Below are 21943 nucleotides of genomic sequence, written 5' to 3' on the forward strand. Positions count from 1 at the left end.
CAGGACAAGATAGTACAAAGTCAGCATGGTTTCCTTCAGGGAAAATCCTGCCTGACAAACCTGTTGGAATTCTTTGAAGAGATTACAAGTAGGATAGATAAATGGATGCAGTGGATGTTGTATACTTGGGCTTTCAGAATGCCTTTGACAAGGTGCCACACATGAGGCTGCCTACAATATTGGAAAATGCATGGTCATGCACTTTGGTAGTAGATATAAATTTGCGAACATTTTCTAAATGGGGAGAAAATCCAGGAAATTGAGATGCAGAGGGTCTTAAGAGTCCTTGTGCCGAATACCCTGAAGGTAAACTTGCAGGTTGAGTCGGTGGTGAGGAAGGCAAATGCCATGTTAGCATTCATTTCAAGAGGTATAGAATATAAGAGCAGGGATGTGATGCTGAGGCTTTATAAGGCATTGGTGAGGCCTCACCTTGAGTATTGTGAACTGTTTTGGGCCCCTCATCTTAGAAAAGATGTGCTGGCATTGAAGGTCCAGAGGAGGTTCACAAGGATGATTCCAGGAATGAAAGGGTTATCATACAAGGAATGTTTGATAGCTCTGGGTCTGTACTCGCTGCAATTCAGAAGGATGAGGGGTTATCTCGTTGAAACCTTTCGAATTTTGAAAGGCCTAGACAGAGTGGATGTGGAAAGGATGTTTCCCATGGTGGGAGAATCAAGAACAAGGGGGTATAGCCTCAGGATAGAGGGCCACCCTTTCAAAACAGAGATGCGGAGAAATTTCTTTAGACAAAGGGTGGTGAATTTGTGGCCACATGCAGCTGTGGAGGCGAGGTCATTGGGTGTATTTAAGGCAGAGATTGATAGTTTCTTGATTGGACATGGCATCAAAGGTTACGGGGAGAAGGCTGGGAACTGGGGTTGAAGAGGAGATAGATAAAAAAGGTTCAGCCAGAATTGAATGGCTGAGCAGACATGATGGGCCAAATAGCTTAATTTTGCTTCTATGTCTTATGGTCTATGGTCTTTAGTAGCCAACAAATGACAGGAATATTTGGCACCCATGCCTATGCGCAGTTAATTTTCTCTGTATCACCTCCAAAACAGAACAGGGCATTCTACATTTAATTGTTTCACTACATAAAACAAAGTTGTGGTGCATAGGCAGTAGTAATTAACAATTGCAATGACTCCTACCTTTCACTGCTAGATGGCTATCCCAGGAGTAAATTAATTTTCACTTACAAAGCCTCCTGCCAGTTACACAACAGTAACCAGATTTAATCATAAGCAATTATAGGTTCAAGAGTACCATTTGCAAAATCATAATTAGCTATCATGAAATGGCTATCATAAGATGTTTCCATGGGTGACTTTGCCATCAATGATAAGCACAGGTGATCTGTTAACTGTCACACAAGCTCCTGGTTGACAGGACAAACATAATTAGGGTGCCAGTTCAAATCACATCACCAGTGGTACATAACTTCAGGTAAACTTGGTACTGTACATATATTAATATACCTTAAAATACATAGCACAAGAGCATCAGAGGATTACATCTGATTACATTAATATACATCCATCAATGCAGAGAGAGAATTGGTCAAAACAGCTTGATTGTACAGAAGTTCTGTAAGGAGCATGCCACGAGAACTTGCTATTTCCAAACATGGCCAAATAAAGAAGTTTTAGCATTTTTTTTTAATACCAAAGTGATACCCACCTCCACATAATAGACATAATAAATTTATCACAATCACTTGGCAGATGTCAGAATGCATTCCATTTTTGTCGTGCCGTGCAAACCTTTTCACAACATATGTAAACAGCTTGCTTGAGTAAATAGGTTCTAATATCAAACCTAACCCGCACACATATAGGCACAGTTTCACGACCAGGGGCCTGCAACAGAGCAAACACTCGAAACCACTCCAGATTGTCCCTAGCAGAGAACATAGAATAGTACTGCACAGGAACAGTCCTTTCTACACATGGTGTCTGCACTACCGATGATGCCAATTTGATTTAATACCATCTGCCTGAATATCGCCAATTCCCTGGCCTCTTGAAGATGCTATCATAATCATAAAGCACCTTAAAGGAATATGGAATTAAAGGTCCAGGTATATGTATAATCTATCTGTAAAGTGTACCTTCAAAAGTGTACATCTTGTGCAAGACCCAGAAAGTGACAAGACATTTCTCATTCCAGGGAAATCCTAACTACATTTTTCAGGAGGCCTGCTGATGTAAGGAAATACATAATTTATAAGACGTTTCTCCTGTTTCTTTGATCTCTGGCTAGCATCGTTCTCAATCTTCATTGAAATGATTTAATATTAGGAGTCTCGGCTGTGCGGAGAGATCACCTGTTGTGATAATGCACACTGGCTGCTGTTTTTATTAGACAATTTATTTAGCTGTCATACCTGCGACGAGAAGGTGCAGACCAAAAAGTCTGCCTGAGACAGAAAGTGGATGTCCAGAATGACACCTCGCAGTGAATTTTCTGTGTATCGATTATGCAGTCCAGCTGAAAATGAGATGGAGTTATCACTGATGAATTCATAATCTGGGTATCTGTGGATTAGAAAAACAAATTAGCAAAGCAGGCTCTCACAATATTTAAACACAATTCAGAATTACAAATGAAGAAAATCAGTAAATATGTCTCAAAAATTGTGCAACAATCGCTATCGTTTTCTTTTAAATTTATTTAGTCTTCCCCCACCCCCCCATCATGTAACTCCAACCATGGACTTGCCTGCTATCTCAACAGTTATTACACGTGAGCTGACATCATCCGATCCTTCTTGTTACATTTTAGCAAAAGCAGCTCTGAGGAGTACTTCCGAAACAAATGAACAACTTTAAAGAAACCACAATTCAATAGTGCACCAAAAGTGAATGTTCACGACGACGAGGCAAGGTAATACAAGGTGTACTCCATGTATAAAAGCACGCTCATTTGTGGCTCTTCCACAGATGCTGCTGGCGTTACTTTGATGGGTTCAGTGGGATTTAAAACCAATAACTGAGCAGAGGCAGGTTAAAAAAAATACCCCCAATCGAACAAAAATGCCAGGGTGTGAGCAAAGGGTTATAAAGTCACTACCAGCAGCTCCATGATCACTTATTCTCATGCGAACAGTGAAGGGCAATTACCGGAAGTTCGAGAAATCAACGCTCATGCCACCAAGTTAGAGGCTTGGTGAGTTAGACGGGATTTAAGATGCTGCTCCTCCACCCTGAGTGTGGCCATGGGCTGACATGTCGGAATGGGAGTGGGAAGTGGAACTGAAGTGGGTGGCCACCAGTAGATCATGCTTTTTCTGGCGGATGAAACATAGGTGCTCGGCAAAGTGGTCTCCCAATCTACACTGGGATTCCACAATATACAGGAGGCCACACCAGGAGCACCGGATCAGTAGATGACCCCAACAGACTTACAGGTGAAGTGTCGCCTCACCAGGAAGGACTGCTTAGGGCCCTGAATGGTAGTGAGGGAGGAGGTGTAGGAGCAGATGGAGCACTTGTTCCACTTGCAAGGGTAAGTGCCAGGGGGAGGTCAGTTGGGAGAGACAAATGGACAAGGGAGTTATGTAGGGAGCAATTCCTGCTGAAAGCAGAAAGCAGGCGGGAGGGGAAGATGTGCTTGGTGGTGGGATCCCGTTGAAGATGGTGGAAGTTACAGAGAATTATGTGCTGGATGTGGTGGCTACTAAGGTGGTAGGTCAGGACAAGAGGAACCCTATCCCTGGGGGGGTGGTGGGAGGATGGGGTTAAGGCAGACATGCACGAAAATGAAGAGATGCGGGTGAGAACAGTGTTGATGTTGGACGAAAGAAAACCCCTTCCTTTGAAGAAGGAGGACATCTCATTAGTTCTGGAATGAAAAGCCTCATCCTGAGAGAAGATGCGGCAAAGATGGAGGAGCTGAGAGAAGGGGATGGCATTTTTACAAGTGACAAGGTGGGAAAAGGTATAGCCCAGGTAGCTGTGAGAATCAGTGGGTCTGAAAAGGTATCAGTAGATAAACTGTCTTCAGAGATAGTCAGAAAGATCAAGGAAGGGGAGGGATGTATTAGAAATGGATCAGGTGAGTTTGAGTACAGGGTAGATGTTGGAGGCAAAGTGGATGAAGTCGACAAACTCACCATGGGTGCAGGAAGCAGCCCCAATACAGTCATTGATGTAGCATTAAAAAAAAGTTGGGAGTGATACTGGTATAGGCCTGGAACATAGGCATTTCCATGCAGCCAACGAAAAGGCAGGCATAGTTGGGACCCATGTGAGTACTCATGGCTACAACCTTTGGTTTGGGGGAAGTGGGAGGAGCCAAATGAGAAATTATTGACAGTGAGGACAAGTTCCTCCAGACAGAGCAGAGTGGTGGTGGAGGGGAACAGGTTGGGTTTGTTATCTAGAAAGAAGCGAAGAGTTTTAAGGCTCTCCTGATGGGGTATAGAGGTGTACAGGGACTGGACGTCCATAGTGAAAATGAGACAATCAGGGCCAGGGAACTTGAAGTAATTGAAAAGATCCAGAGTCTGTGAAGTATCATGGATGTAGGAGGATGGGACTGAACCAGGGGGGATAAAACAGAGTTGAGGAATGCAGCTATAGGTTCGGTGGGGCAGGAACAAGCAGAAACAATGGGTCTACCTGGACAAACAGGTTTGTGGATCTTGGGTAGCAGATAGAAACAGGAGGTGTGAGATAAGGGAATTGTGAGGTTGCTGGCAGTGGATGGGAGATCCCCAGAGTGAATAAGGTTAGTGATGGTGTGGGAGACAATGACCTGGTGTTTCTTAGTTCTGTTCGAGGGGTAAGTAAAAGGAGGTGTCTGAGAGTTATCGCCTGGCCTCAGCAAGGTAGAGCTCAGTCTTCCAGACTACTATAGCACACCCCCCTTATTTGTGGGTTTGATGGTGAGGTTAGAATTAGTGCAGAGAGAGTGGAGAGCAGTGTGTTCAGAAGGAGTGAGGTTAGAATTGGAGACAGAGTAGTAAATTTGAGAAGGTTGATGCCTCGTCGGAGTTAGCAATGAAAAGATCCAGATCAGGATGTCTAGGAAGAGGAGGAGGGTTGAAGAATGGATGTCTGAGGAGATGGGAGTGTTGGGATTTTCACAGAAGGTGGGGTGGGAGGAACATGGGTTGTCCAAGGACCCAGGAGCCTATGGCGGAAACTGAGAGACACAGATTGAAAAGGATTGCAGAGTGGTGGTTGTGGAAGGGCAGTCTGGGACTCCAGCAGCTGTGTGTAAAGTCCTGGCCTGGGGGTACTGTCAGTCAAGGTCTAGACTGGATTTGGAGTTGGAGGTTGTGCAATGGACACTTTGAAAATGTCCGGCATCATCAAAACTTACATTGATGGCAATGGGGTCCGAGTCCTGAATCTGCCTTTGTGGTTGCCTTTTATACAAAGGTATTTCTTACTATTCCAATAAGTCAGTCCATGGCTTCCGCTATTGATGCAATGAGGCCACACTCAGGTTAGCGGAGCAACAACTCATATTTCATCTGGGTAGCCTCCAACTTGATAGCATGAACATCAACTTCTCGAACTTCTAGTGATTGTCCCTCCTTTCACCATTCCCCGTTTCTGTTTTCCTCTCTTACTTTATCTCCTTACCTGTCATCACCTCCCTCAGGTGCTCCTCCCCTTCCCTTTCTGCCATGGTCCTCTACCCTCTCCTATTAGATTCCCCTTCTCCAGCCCTTTATCTTTTTCACCTGTCAGCTTCCCAGCACTTTGCTTCACCACTCCCTTCTCCCAGTTTCATCTATCACCTACCACCTTGTACTTCTTCCGCCCCTCCCCCCACCTTCTTACTCTGACTCTCAACTTTTTTTTTCAGTCCTGATGAAGGGTCTCAGCCCAAAGCGCTGATTATTTACACCCTTTTCCATTGATGCTGCCTGACCTGGTGAGTTCCTCCAGCATGTTGTGTGTGTTGCTAGAATGTTATATTGCTAGCATCTGGGAATATGATGAATTGGAATTAGCAAACTTGAATAGCAAGTTTGATTGAAAATTATAATCTAGTTGAATTCTTCTGTGAAGTTGCATGACCATAATTCAGCTCATCAGTCCTGATCTGCTCTCAGGACGAGGCTTTCTGTCCTAGAACATCTGAGATATCCTTCATTTTCAAAAATTGGCCTTTCCCTGCCACCACCTATGCTGCCCTCACCTATAATTCCTCCATTACCTGCACGTCTGTCCTCACCCCATCCTCCTGCAGCTATAACAGGGATAGGTTTCCCCTTGTCCTTACCTACCACCCCACGAGCCTACATATGTAGCACCTTATTCTCTTTAACTTCAACCATCTACATGTGATCCTACTGCTAAACACATCACTCTCTCCACCCCCCAACCCCCACTCCCTGCTGTCCTTAGGGATAGGTCTCTATGTGACTCCCTTGTCCATTTGTCCTTCCCCACTTATCTCCCTCCTGCCACTTATTCCTGCAAGTGGGACAAGTGCTACACTTGCCCCATTAACCTCATCCCTCACTATTATTCAGTACTCCAAATAGTCCTTTCAGGTGAGATGACACTTCACCTATGAGTCTGTCTGGGACATCTACTGTATCTGGTGCTGCCAGTGTGGCCTTCTCTACACTAGTGAGACCTGAAGTTGACTGGGAGACTGCTTCATCCATCACCTACTCTCCATCCACCACAAAAGATGGGATTTCCCGGTGGCCACCCATTTCAATTCGACCTCCCATTCCCATTCCTATTCTGACATGTTGGTCCATGGTCTCCTCTACTGGCATGATAAGTCGAAACTCAGTCTGGAGGAGCAACAACTCATATTGTGTCTGGGTAGTCACCAACCTGATGGCATGAATTTTGATTTCTCTAACTTCCCTTAATTTCTCCCTAGCATTTTTTGTGTTGCTCATGATTTCCAGCATCTGCAGAATCTCTTGTGTTTATTATGTTTCAATTTTACCACGTACTTTGCGATCTGAATTTAAGCTATCACCACATTTTTAAGCAGTTCCAAGTCTGAGTTGACATTTTCAACAAACTGTGCATGTTACTGTTTATTTAAGTTTCTGGGAAAGAAAATGACTGATGAAATATTCCAACAATTAACATGCATTTGTAAATACAAAATCTACATGGCCATGTCCATGCCTGAAAAACCAAAACAAAATTCAGACAAGCACTATTGACTGACACTTACAGTATGTGGCAAAAATGACCTTTCCAGAATTCAACCACCTACACTTTGCATTCAATAGTAGCACCAGTTGCTCCTCTTCCACATCTTGTTGACCTGAAACTCAACTGAACCAGCTCCAGGAGTAGGTTTGAGACTGAAAATTACAAGGTCAGTAACATATCTCTTGGATCCCCAAAGCCTTTCACCATCTCCTTTTACTTTTTACAGTTTTCTAGGTCCTGAGATAGTTTATGAAATTAATGTAGGAACCACATAGGAAGGAAGTATCTACAAGACAACAGTGTGATAGAATTATCTTTCACCTGCTTAGATAAGAGCAGCTTTAACAATATTCAAAAATCTCAACGCCATCCAGGAGCAAAGCAGACCTCTGGTTTGGCTCCTCACTATTAACCCAGACATTCATCCCATCTATACTTAACTCAAGTAAGCTATTCCAAAATTACTTGCCAACATACATTATCAAAGATGACATGGGTACCAAGGAAATGGGTACACCATTGTCTGCAGGTTTCCTTCTAAAACCCATCTTACGCTGACTTGGAAAGATATTAATCCATCATTGATGCCTTGTCTGAATATTTGAACTTCATATCCAAAAGCTCCTCCTTGGATTGCAGCCATTCAAATATAGTTGTTCACCACCACTTTCTCAAGGATGTACAATCAAATATTGTCGGATATGTCCATATCCCATAATGAAAAATGCTGATATTACAGAGTCATGCAAAATTAAGACATGAGACTGCAGATGCTGGAATATAGAGCAAAAAAAGAGAGCGGAATAATGTGTGCCCTTGGTTTAGTCAGCCATGTTGTTAGGCTGTCAATGCCATTTTGAAATGTCAGTGGGCACTATTATTCCACCTATAAATCCACAGGTAGCAAACAACTGAATGTTATTCCCTTATTGTTCTTTTATTAGCAATAATATCTGCACTTTAAAGCTAATTAATTACTAGTAATTCCACTTCCCAATTTGTGACATGTTAGAGTACCTTACAATGGAAATCTTTTTCTATTTTAAATGGTAGCTTCAATAAGATTCTCTGTATCAATGAGAATACCTATTTCAATGAATAACATTAAAAACTTCCAATTATATGGAAGAAAATCTCTACAGCACTGTTCCCATTCATTTTACTCTCAAGGTTGATGCTAGTCAAGACTTAATAAATTACCTCATTATCAATGGTAAGAGATAAAGCGAAAATGCCTTTGCCTGGTTTTATTATCTATGCTCCACTGCTCCAATATTCATTGATTTGGCACCAGATTGATTGTCCAAAGGAGAGGGCCAGTGGAAAACTGAATAATACACTGCAGGAACGGGTTTTATTCTGAGCTGCCACTTAATTGGGCAGGTATTGTGCAGCAAGCTTTCTTTGATACTCTTCATAAAATACTACAGAGAACTCAAGTCTCTGGCACTAAGTTTGGCTCTGTGGCTCAGAAGGGAAGTGGGTTGAGGAGTTGGGTATAGTGATAGGCGATTCAAAGGTTAGGGAGGCTCTGTGGATGAGAATAAGATGGTCCATTGCCTCCTGGATACCAGGGACTGAGACATCTTGGATTGAGTCCATAGCATTCTTAAGTGGGAGGGTGAGCAATCAGAAGTTATGGTCCATGTTGGTACCAATGACATGGGTAGGAAGGGTGACAAAGTCCTGTAAAGTGAGTTCAGGGAGTAAGGTGCAAAGTTAAAACACAGGACCTCCAGGGTTGTGATCTCAGAATTGCTACCTGTGCAGGTGTGGCCAGAAATAGGAAGATAATACAGTTTAACACATGACTAAGGAGATGGTCCAAGAGGGAGAGATTTTTGGATCATTGGGCTCTCCTCCAGGGAACGAGGGACCTGTAAAGATGGAATGGTTTGCAACTGAATTGGAGGGGAACTAACATCCAATGGGAAGGTTTGTTAATGTTGTTAATGGTTTAAACTAGAGTTGCAGGAGGATGGGAACCAGAGTGCCAGAGCAAATAATGAAGTGGTTGTGGGAAAAGGTACTGGTAGGCTAACATAAAAAAAGTCAAAATTTCAAAAGTTGAACATGGTGGGACTAATGTTCTGAGTTGCATATATTTCAATGCAAATAGTATTGTAGGAAAGGCAGATGAGCTTAGAGCATGGATCAGCATGTGGAATAATGACATTGTAGCCTTAGTGAGATTTGGTTCCAGGAGGGGCAATACTGGTAGCTCAGTGTTCTGGGATTCTATTGTTTTATACGTGATAGAGTGGGAGGGATGACATTACTAGTCAAGGAGAATGTCATGGTAGTGATCAGTTAGGACAGATCATCTAATAAGGCTATATAGGTGGAATCCCTGACAATATATGGAAAGCTAAAATCTCATATTACCGGTATTATAAACTTATGTTTCTTCAAATACACTGTGATCTATCTACAGATTTGCTCTTCTAAATCCCAGTGATTATTGGGTAGGCTATAATATAATCCCATTAACATGGTCATCTCTTTCTTATTCTTCATTTCCAGAATTAGTATAAGAATCAGATTTAATATCACCAGCATATGTCATGAAATTTCTCGTTTTGCAGTAGCAACACAGTGCAATACATAATAATAAAAACTAGAAAAAGAAAAAATATATTAAAAATTTAAATTAAAAAGAAGTGCAAAAACACAGCAAAAAGGGGGAAACATTGTGAGGTAGTGTACTTGGATTCAATGTCCATTCAGAAATCTAGTGGAAGAGGGGAAGAAGCTGTTCCTATCATGTTCAGTGTGTCTTCAAGCTCCTGTACCTGCAAATCCCAGAACTCTGATATTGTGTTTACTGTATGGAGCGCAATTCAGTATCTTTAACATACTTTGCATCCTCAATTTAATACATGTATTATCACTGAAGGTATCATTGGTTCAGTTTTTAATCGCTTGCAATAACTGACTCAAGATTTTTTATTAAATCTGTTTCTAGTTTCCTGCAAATATCTCCACTGCAGTGTCTCTGCAGATTATTTTCTCCTCTACTTCCATCCCCTATCACTTGCTCTCAAGCTTTTCAACTCGTCACCTAATTTCACAGAAGGTGCAAAAGCAGACCCAGAGCTGCCGTGGTGATGAGGGCACAGGGTAATTTGCATGGGGAATGATGGGATTGGATCCAATGGAATCCAACGTTTCACCTGCCTTAATTTGCATGTCTCTTTTCCAAAAGCAGGGGTTTAAATTAAATGCACTTCAGCATTGAACAGCTCAAAGAGAAGAGGCAAGTTGGCTTCAGGCAGTGTCCCACTGAGAGCCTTTGGAGCACCTCTTATTAAAACTATTTTCAAATGTCTCAAATGCCTCTTTCAGTAATGGATATTTAGATACTATACAAATAGATTTAACAAGTCTGAAAGAAAAATAAATATAACTAAAAACATGAAAATACTATGTTAACGTTTTAAATACTTTTTGAAGTAAAATAAATTATGAAACCTAAACATTTAACTGAATGTATATTTCTCTCCTCCCACCCACCATAGGGTGAGTAACCCCACTTTACTTTAGACCAGCTGTCCTAGATGGAAGTCAGAGGGTGGGATGCATAATTCTCAATAGAATGGAGGAGAAAAAGAGAAAATAATGCTTCTGTAATGGCCAGTACAGGTATAGTAAAACGTATTGAAGGAAGTTGTGAAGGTTACTGAAAGCAGTGCAGCTTTAGGTCCAATGTTGGAGCCAGCAGGAGAGCAAGGAGAGGTGCATCAGTATTTAATCTCCTAGTTGTTTCAATCTGCCATGAATTGAGCTGTAAATAGCTGAAATCTCGGGTTCTCTGCAGAACCAGCTGCTGCCAGACAACACAATTTGGTTCATTACATTTCAGTATCATTTGAGTCACGTGCTAAGGATGAAAGCAAAAAAAATATTAACTTCCTGGTTTCTGCCAAATATAGTGAAGAGATGCACATATAGTCCAGTTGGCCCGCCTTATCAGCGGGGGATTGGTTCCGAGACCCCCCGCGGATACCAAAAAACGCGGATGCTCAAGACCCTTATTTAACGTGTCTCAGTGCAATGGTCTTTAGGACCCAGCGGAACCCCGGACTTTATTTAACATGTCTCAGTGCGGTGGACATTAGGACCTGGTGGTGCAGCTTTGAATCCGCAGTGTTTCTGTTCACGAAAATAATCACGATTGCAATCGAAAATAAGGTGGAAGTAATAAAGTGATTGGAAAGAGGTGAAACACCATCGGTCATTGGAAAAGCGTTAGGCTGCAGTTGGTCAACGATCGGAACAATTTTAATGGAGCATGTGAAAGGCCCTGCCCCGATGAAAGCTACAATTATTACTAAGCAATGCAGTGGTTTAATTATTGAAATACTTTTGTTTCTTAAGTGTGTTATATGCATAGAAAGGTAAAATATGTACTATATACTAAGAAAAATGTTTGATTAACTGACGCTAAATAATACCGGATGTACCTGTTCCGACTTCAAATCCGACTTAAAGATGGACTCAGGAATGGAACTCATTCATAACCCGGGGACTGCCTGTACTTTTAAGTCATTTCTAGATTACTTATAATACCTAATACAATGTAAGTGCTATGTAAATAGTTGTTATACTGTATTGTTTAGGGAATTATGACAAGAGAAAATAGTCTGCACATGCTCAAATAATGAGTGCAGGAGAGAGAACTTCTGGGTTTTCCCAATCCATGGTTGGTTGAATCCGCGCATGCGGAATCCGTGGATAAGGAGGGCCGACTGTATTACATTTTCACTGTTGCCATTAAGAAATAATTTCATTGAAATCTTCCGTTTTTTTCAGACACATCTGAGACTTCAGGCAATTGAGATACTCAAAGTGCATTGATTTCCATGAACTTCACAACTTCCTTCAGTAAGTTTTACTGTGCCGGAATTGGCATTATTTTCTCTTTCCTTCCACTCCAGCCCGACCTCAAAAACTTGAGAGATACTTACTTTGACTTAGCCTCCTGAAGTAAGTTAGGATCATCTGTGGCAAGGTAAACTCGTTTTTTGTCAACCACCGTCTTGCGAGCAAGAAACTTGTAGTGTTCCTCTACATGTGCCATGTATTCCTCAATGGGATGATAAGCTGCTTCCGTTCCAACTTTATCCGTGCGTCGTACATGAACACTTGTGAGGATCGAGAGAGGAGAGCATTAGTACTGCCCCTTTTGCAAGTTCAGCTCAGTCAAATTCATTCACAAACTGTTCAATCTGCACAGCTTGGGCTTTAAGATTTTATAAATGATCAATAGATGACAAAATAAAAATCCTCTGGCATTCAGCAAAACCATTCCATCAGACAAATTATGGATTTATATGACAAAGGGGGAAATACATTTTTAAAAATGTCATACAAGTATTACTAACCATCATGAGGAGATGACAACTTGCAGAGCCCTTCAAATAAAGACATTGTTGTGATTTGCAAAAAATCAAAAGGTATTTATCAAATGAGGTAGTTTAACAATGAAGACCCTATTATATTATCAGTATTAAAAGTCATATATTAAATCCATTAAATTACATCACAGTTTTCGGTGGAGATAAAGAAAATATTACCAACAAAAGTAGCTGAATCTGGAGATATGCTCAAAATGAAACCTTTAGTTTTAGGATAGAATTTTAGTAGCTGAAAAAAATCATCAAATAAACATTATCTTAAATTTGTTTGCAGGGAGAAAACCTTCCTTAAATAGTGTACTTACCATGGCATCATTTTAAACAAAAATATTTTTGATTATTGAGCATTATGGGATTTATTCCAAGTTTACTGGAAATAAAGGCAGCACACTCTGGCACTGAGCATACTGTAGATTGAAGTGAATGCCAGTCTCTGTCCTTCTTTCTGGAAAAATTGGTTTTCAAGTGAACAACTTCTGCTGAGCTAATGAGTTACTTTATCTTGCTAAGACCAATGCGTCTCATTTTTGCCTGCCTCTTGGTGAAATATGAAGCATTACTTATTCCATTCCTGCTCAGAATCCCCAGCTCTTTATCTCCATATTCAATGTCGACAGTTGTGGCAATATCATTTCCTACTCTTCTGTTAGAATTTCAAAAATATTCCATGCTGCCCTTCCTTCACCAAGTCTTTCCTTCCTTACCATGTTTCACCATCTCTAATGCTATCATCCAGAATCTACTACAATCCCCACTGACGCTCACAACTATCTTCCATCCCTACTCCTATGAGGGAACTTCTACATCCTCTAAGTTTCTCTCTCCATGCATCATCCAAGGAATATTCAGGAATTTAAAGCTGATTATACTTGGAGTCTTTAAGGACACATATGAGGGATGATTGATAAGTTCGTGGCCTAAGGTAGAAGGTGTCAATTTCAGAAAACCTAGCACATTAATTTTTCAACATAGTCCCCTTCTACATGTACACACTTAGTCCAGCGGTTGTGGAGCATACGGATCTTGGACCTCCAGAAAGTGTCCACAGATGGGTGTTTGATAAGTTCGTGGCCTAAGGTAAAAGGAGATGAGTTATACAGCTCTTGTTACATGCACATGCAGGTTAACTCTTTGAGTGATTATGCAGAAAGTTTGAAGTTAATAACTCATCTCCTTCTACCTTAGGCCACAAACTTATCAATCATCCCTGATGAATTATTAACTGATAAGTTATTAACAATAGTGCAGGGCTGAACTCACTTTGGCAAGCAAGAGGCAAAACAGTGCAATAAACTCTTCACAATTTACCCTGTTAAAAACACCATCTCAAGCATTTTAATTCTAGGGGATTCAAATAGGGTTGAGCCTTATCTGATGTTGTTTCCCGGGAGTATCTACTCAACATTCAACCATACAGTTAGGTGTCCCCCGCTTTACAAAAGTTCGCTTTATGCCACTTCGCTTTTACAAAAGACTTAAATTAGTACCTGTTTTCGCTAACCGAAAGAAATCCGAAAATGATTTTTGCTTTTACAAAAAAAAAGCACCCGCCTTAAACTTGTGTTAACCCCGAGAAAGACTACCATGACCGTGAAGCCTTGCGCGGGCAGGTGTGTGATCATGTGTGTACATGCCAATATTTTTCTACAAATCAGCTTTGGCTAAATCTTCCCGATCCTGGTAAGTGAAACTACACTGTAGAAACATTATTTCTACTTTATATAGGCTGTGTATTTATCATATCATTCCTGCTTTTACTATATGTTAGTGTTATTTTAGGTTTTGTGTGTTATTTGGTATGCTTTGGTAGGTTATTTTTTGGGTCTGGGAATGCTCAAAAAATTTTCCCATATAAGTTAATGGTAATTGCTTCTTCGCTTTACGCTATTTCGGCTTACGAAAGGTTTCATAGGAACGCTCTACTTTCGGACAGCAGGGGAAACCTGTATTAGGTCTAACTTGTTGGAGTCTACCCTGCTGAATGAGCTTTCCATTCTCCAGTAGCATCCTATTGCACTCTGGTCTATGTTTGTCCCATCTACTGAAAATGCAATGGCTCTTAATTTTGATAGCTGTCATGCCCAGCTTTTTCAAATACATTGATCCCACAGAATGCCTCTTCACCCTCTGTGATACCTCTCTCCTCGTGAGCCTGGATTTCACTGGATTATTCCTCCCATGTTTGCTGGCTCGTCAAATCAACTAATAGAAATTGGTTTCTGTTGGCTTAACAGTCTGATCTGGTTTCTGATTCCACAGGACTGCCCCAAGCGCTGTTGCAGTGGCAAGCAAGTGACTACTCAACCCTCATTCCCACATTTCTGCCCCCTTGCCCCAGTTTCTCATGACTAGTTGAAAACCAGGATCCAAAAAGCTAACTTCTGGAGTAACTCAGTGGGATTGATTTGGGAAGGGGTGGTGAGGTTGAGAAGGTGGTGGTGAGAATAGATGGCTGGGAACTGGATGAACTGTGAGACTCCGCTCCATCAACCACTGTAAAAGGGAAGCCATATTTCCTGAAAATGGAGGACATTTTCACATGCCATGGAAGGGAAGACTTCAGCTTGGGAGCAGTTGTGGTGGAGACAGAGAGACCAGGAGAAAGGGGTGGCATCCTTACAAGAGAAAGGATGGAAAGAAGTGGTGCTGAGGAAGCTGTGGAATCAGTGGGATCTTTGCTTGCAGGTGCTCAACTTGTACTCCACCCATTGTCCACAGCACAGATCATTAACTGTCTGATTTGCACAGTATCTGACTACCTAATTATTGACATGCTCATTTGAGCTGTTATTGTCACAGACCTGAGCCCATGTGACTCCTTGATTCACTCACTCCTTCCCACATACCACTTCCCATCCCCTGCAGCTACAGGGAGATGTAGTGCGTGTCCTTTAATCTCCCTTCCCTTGCCATCGTCCAGGGACCCAAACAGCTCTTTCAAACGAGGCAACAATTCTCTTGCACCCCTTCCAAATAGGCCTCTTCTACACTGGAAAAACCAAGCATAGCCTATGGATACAATTTTGTGAAGCACCTGCGCTCTATCCACAATGGCCACCTTGAGCTTCTGGCTGCATCTCATTTTAACTTTTCCAGCACCCACACTGTCCTCCCTATCCTCAGAATTCTTTGCTACAGTGAGACTAAATGCAAATCGTAAGAACAACATCTCATATTCCACTACAACCCAATAGGTAGAAACATTGATGAACAAGAGAAAATCTGCAGATGCTGGAAATCCAAGCATTGCACACAAGATGCTGCAGGAACTCAGCAGGCCAGGCAGCATCTATGGAAAAGAGTACAGTCAACGCTTGGGGCCCAATTTTAGATCTGTGTCTCCTGTTTCACTCATTGGGTCCTTGAACCTGCTCTCCCATGTTACATTGCCATAGGACAATCCAGAAACCATGGATGAACTGGGAGAACCACTCTGTTTTCAAGTCAAGGACTGCATCATTGAAATCAGGTCACCCTGAGCTCTATAAGAAATGAAGCTTAGCCCCTCTGATCAGATTCTTCACAAAATAGCTATCAGCAGTGCTAGGAGTCCAGCCATCAGCTGTGGCAGGGTTTACACACTGTATTAGATTACAAAATAAAGCTGGGCATCACTGTCAACAACTGTAAACCCCTTAAATTATTACAAACACAAGAAAATCTTCAGATGCTGGAAATCAAAACAACACACACAAAGTGCTGGATGAACTCAGCAGGCCAGGCAGCATCTATGGAAATGTGTAAACAGTCAACATTTCAGGTCAAAACCTCTCACAGAGGCCATGGAAGAAAGAAAATGGGGTGGGGAGCACCAGAGACGGGCAGGCAAGGAGATAAGGTGCAAGGGGGAAAAGGGGGGGGAATGGTAAAAGGGTGGGTGGCATTACTGTAAGTGTGATAAATCGATGTTCATGCCATCGGGCTGGAGGCTACCCAGATGGAACAAAAGGTGTTGTTCCTCCGACTTGAATGTAGCCTCATCGTAACAGTAGAGGACTGTCGCGATGAGATATGATCACTGAATTTTCCAGTATCATTTTCACCCACACCAGCGCCCACACCCACACATCCGCCCACACACTTACGTTTTCTCTCTCTTTGTTCACATTTGTTTCTCTTTGTTGCAAGATGATACCAGAGCTCTTTGCAGAACTACTTGTCACTTCCATTGTAATTGTTCTACTCATTTAAATCTAAATGGAATGTCTCTAAGAATACCTCACTGCACTGTTGTAAATGAATTGATCTCTGTGCAGACCAAGTTTTTCCACTGTACCTTGGTATGTGACAATAATGAACTGATTTATCCTTCCGATTCCCTTCCCCCTCCCCCAGTTTATTCCATCTGCTGATCATCCTCACCCACCTCATCTAGTTCACCTATCACTTTCTCACCCTCCTTTGTACTGCTTCATGTTGGCAATCTTTCCTCCTTCCTCTCAGTCTTGATGCAGGATCTCTACCTGAAATTCAACATATACCTTTTGTCCCAGATACTGATTGACCTGCTAAAACCTTCCAATGTTCTGCTTTTGCTTCAGGTTCCAGCATCTGCAATTTCTTGTTTTCATTCCACTCTTCTCACTGCAAATTCTTTTCAAGGTATGCCCACTTTGAAGCCATTTCCTTTCTCTCCATGATGAGTCTCCCTAATATGTTAACTAACCTTTATCTTGCCATCGCTGGATCATGCAACCTTTCCTTCCTGCCTTGAGCTGTCCATTTTTGATTTCGCTTAAGGACCATTGTGACCAATTTTAACTTCAACCATTCTATATTCCTCATCCTTTCTATCAATTGGCTGATGTTAGCTAAGAAAGCTCAGGACCACACCTTTTCTGACATGCTCATGTGGAACTTCCACAAAAGCAGAAACTCCAACCATTACACTCAGCTCTCTTGCCATCAAATGCATACAACTTGCTCATCCGATATTGACCTTGCACGGATCCCTGGTACATTTTGAAAAGAACAGAGGAGTAGACTAATGGTTTTCAGTAATTCAGAGCTTGTACTAGGGAGCAGACTAATATTTTCAATAATTCAGTACATGCACAATGGGCTGAATGGCCACCATCTACACTGTGTATTTCTAATCTATATAGCCCACATAATCTTACATTAAAACCAGGGACATCAATTTGACTAAGAGAATAAGTGTTAGGATCATTTTGATCTAAATGTAAAGGAACCTGTGCTATTAGTAAACAATCCTGTTGTCAGAAGAACTTTTTGGAACTCTTAAGGCATAATTGTTTATAACTATTAAAATATACAGATTTGATATAGCAGACAAAGATGTTATTGCCAATTGAACAAGTTCCAAAGGCGTATGGATTAACGATTTCATGCTTGATCATCATTAATTATCCACTGAGGTGTAACACACAAATGATCAGGGAAAATTAAGCTGACACAGTGATGAAAGGCACCAAAAGGAAACATAAGCAAAATTGTAAATTTATCTTTGCAATTTTGAACACCAACACAGCAAAAGTAAGCAAGGTTAACTTTAATTGATGAAAAGAAAGCATTTTAAAAAGAGACAGCATTTAAGCCAATGGTAGGAATTAATCCAAACTTTGGAGCTGAGTTGCAGTTGTTATGAAAATTCAAAGATTCATTTAGATTTGGACTTGGAAATGGTCTCTTCCATTTCCTTTCCAGATAACCTCATACTGGTAGATGAAGATATAGGAAAAATAGACTTATTTTAAGCTAATTGTGGCATTGTCTTTTATGGTTAAATTTGCATAAATGTGCACCAGATTTAGAACAGGCGTTGGTACCCAGTAAAACTGTTAAGGGTCTCTACCTTTGATAGCTATTTGAAAATACTACATGTGCTAGTTTCAGTTTTTCAGAACAAATGGGCTTAAATTTTCAGTTTGCATGGATCATAAAAAAAATTAACACCAGCCCTCCTCAACCCCCAACACCAAGTATAGAATTTCTTCAATAAAATTTCATGCTGACAATAAATGACAACCATGCAGAAATATCACTCATTTATTTTGCTTTAATAATTTATTTTTGATTTGCATTATGCTTGTTGGTAGAAAACTGAACACTCCCATCCTTTGTGAATGTGTTGATCAGTGGGATAAAGATGGTGACCTTGTAAGACAATGGTAAACTTTGATAAGATGAAGTCACCTTGCTGCGTGTGTATTGCAATGAATACTGACTTCAATTTGGTTACATTTTATAGCCTGGGTTCATCAGAAGGTGGAGACGGGGAGCCTGCTACAAGGGCAACAACTTGCTCTCCATATTGTACTGTCCTGGTTGCATATCTAGACAGCTAGGACGTAACATCCATGGTCAACCCTGATCAATGGAGGATTTATAGAGACTGAAAAACAATGCATCTTGGGAGAAAAGTTTTTTTTAAAAATAATGTGTACTTGATAACACATTTAGTATGAACTGAACAAAATACTCCCAAATTGAATGAAAAATATAAACCACTCATGAATTCAAGTCTTAATAATAAAAATGTCTTTCATGTTTTTAAAGCTTTGTATGGAATACATAATGAAACAAAGATACAAATAAACACGGAGGAACTAAAAAGGCATTTGCAAGGTATAAGATCCCAGAAGATTTCACCATGACATCACGATGATAGGGCCAACTGTAGTCTAATGATTCCATTATTGTGCAAGTGCTGTGAATGGGCTGCTATTACAATATTAGATGAAGTAAAGACTGTTGCTTTAAGAATGTGTTGAAAAGAACAGCTGGCCAGAAATGTACACAGACTAAGAAATGTTCTTACCCGATAATTGGATGCCTGAATCCCAGTTTTCTGGTGGCCTCTTCAATTTCCTTCTCTAGCCATGACTGTGGGCGTATTAAATATTTGACAAACTGTGAGACCCACCAGACTGAGGGGTCGCCATGTAGGTGAGTTAATCGATCTGCAAGGTCTTCAGGAATAGCCAAGGGCAGATATGGTGGTCGTGGATGAAGGCTATCAACTATTGGCAGTTCCACCACTTGGACATTCTTATCATTGGCCTCGCCTGAAATATAAGATTTATACACATGTGAATGACAGAGGCACATCTTTAAAACATATATAATTATCTGCTTTTAGTATACACTGATATCAGATGTAGAATTAGCATGTCGGTGAAATAAGAGGTGAAGAGAAAGTGTTGCCAGTATTAGAACCACAGTTAATTTAGCATCAGAGGGAGGTAAATAATAGAATGTTTAAAAAAAGTGAATGAAAATGGCATTGACTTTTTGTGCTTAAAAAGATGCTTGCAATTTTGTTGGCCAAATGACATTTTCTTTCGTTTGTCAAATGAGAATTAATTACAGGAAGCTCATTGACATCAATCTATATTAATCCTTCACTGGAACAGCTACTGCCACATTCGTGATTATGCAGTATAGGACAAAATTCAGTGTAGACCAGCAACATACAGTAAGTAAATCAAAATTAACAATTATTTCCAAAGGAAAGCTCATTTGTCTAGTATGCCTCTATTATACAATTCCGACATTCTTTAAGTGCCTGGTATTGAAAATTGGTAAAAATGTTATGGAGAAACACTTCCAGTCACTGTATGGGGCAAAAACTTTCCCCATCTACAAAGATCAATCACTTTTTACAAGTTTGCATTTTTGCCTTGTTGGCTTGATTCCACAAGTGTTTTGTGAGCTCTCAGGTGGGTCAATGTAGGAAATGCAGATTTTTCCACAGGGCGTGGTTGATGGGTGGGTAGATTGTGATGCGACTTACTGCTTGTTCTGTGTATGCCCAATGCAAGCACGCAAAACCCTCAATAATATCTCATCCACTGCTCCTCCACTTTGACTAGTCATGGGCTAGAGATTCCAGGAAGTCAGTGAAGGCAAAATATTCCTTCAAAAAGACTTTGAACACATCTTGATTCAGCTTCTGTACGCCTGGCATTCTCTTTCCAGATTTTGGGAGTCTAGTGTTTAGCAGCTGATACAACTTCAACATTCAAAGTAAAGTTATTATCAAAATACTTATATCTTTTGTCATCATATACTACCTGGTGATTCATTTTCTTGCAGGCATTCACAGTAAAACAGAGAAATACAATAGAATCAATGAAAATCTACACTTAATAAAGACTGAGAAACAGCTAATGTGCAAAAGAAGACAAACTGCAAATAAATAATACTGAGATTATGAGTTGCAGAGTCCTTGAAATGTGAGTCCATAAGTTGTGGGTACTGTTCAGTGATGTGTTAGTGAAATAATGCATAACCTCAACCAATTTACATTGGCATGCGCTACTGTTCACTGAAGTAGGCTGTCTAATATGGTCATGCACTAAACCATCAGAAATTAAATAATTTTAAGAAATGACTACGTCATAAATCAATGTATCTTTTAACTTGGTTACGTTTTGAACTTCAGAAACAATCAGCTGTTATTTTGTTCCTTTGTAATTCAATGTAATGGTAGTGTTATAAAGCTGACATATTATTCAAATATAGAGTGAAGACAAAGCGGTAGAAAGATCAGTTTAAACTTTGCTCCAGCAAATGGTACTGTGCTTCATGGATAGGAACTAATACTTAAGTAAATAATGAGATACAAAATAGCCGGGCAAAAAAAAAAACAGACCACAAAATCCAGTTTTGTTTCATGCTCCGAATGAAGTATTTTATGCTCCAAAGTGGCATAAAATGCAGTATGTTTGAAGCATGAACTATGCTGTCTGCCAAATCAGCCAGGACTTTAGTCTGCGAAGAGGTGCTACTTTCCAAAAGTTTGCAGAGTAGATAGATGATTACGCAAAGGTACAGTGATGATTGGAAGTCACCACTGTCATTTTGGAGCTCAATTCATTTTCTCAACCTTGCAGACGTTCAGCAGCTGGAAGCAGCACTCAGCCAGCTTATTTGGAGGTTTTCTAACGGGTTCACTCTGATTGGTTTCCAAAGGAAATTGATATGATTTTACACAGTGTTGACACTTTCCAGATTTTGGTTTAAAGCTGCAAACCTCTGCAGGGGGTGCTCCTGCTGGATAATGAGCAGAAACAATATAGATCAGAGCAAACTGTTGGAAGATAGAGAGGTAGATAGAGATATAGATAGAGAGATAGATAGATAGAGAGAGAGAGAGATAGATAGAGATAGAGAAGAAGGGGGAGCAATAGGGCCAGGTGTTGTAGAGAAAGATTCCAACATCAGTAGCCATCTTGTTCCAGGTGTTCAAATTCACTTCTGTTTTTTGAACTTCACGGAAGAACCATGTGCGGACTTCAAAAGTTCCAGTGCTTACACTTCTGTTAAAATCCAAATGAGGGGACTCCAACTAGGGCCACATTGTTACAGAAAACCACAGACATTAAGTTTTAATCACTGAGTTTCTTC

At 40.8% G+C, this 21943-nt stretch overlaps 1 protein-coding gene across 12 annotated transcripts in view; it reads right to left on the bottom strand.

Annotated features, from left to right (window-relative positions):
• LOC140725132 (alpha-(1,6)-fucosyltransferase) overlaps nt 1-21943 on the bottom strand; it is an 839166-nt gene that overhangs the window by 24935 nt on the left and 792288 nt on the right. For all 12 annotated transcript variants that reach the window (XM_073040191.1, XM_073040188.1, XM_073040189.1 and 9 more), the window contains 3 exons: nt 19353-19599; nt 12122-12298; nt 2396-2546 (listed from right to left, as the gene is read on the bottom strand). In XM_073040191.1, coding sequence (XP_072896292.1) covers nt 2396-2546; nt 12122-12298; nt 19353-19599 — 575 coding nt within the window. The remainder of the gene's footprint in view (nt 1-2395; nt 2547-12121; nt 12299-19352; nt 19600-21943) is intronic.

This window comes from Hemitrygon akajei, chromosome 3 (genome assembly GCF_048418815.1).
Source record: "Hemitrygon akajei chromosome 3, sHemAka1.3, whole genome shotgun sequence".
In the NCBI taxonomy this organism is placed as follows: Eukaryota; Metazoa; Chordata; class Chondrichthyes; order Myliobatiformes; family Dasyatidae; genus Hemitrygon; species Hemitrygon akajei.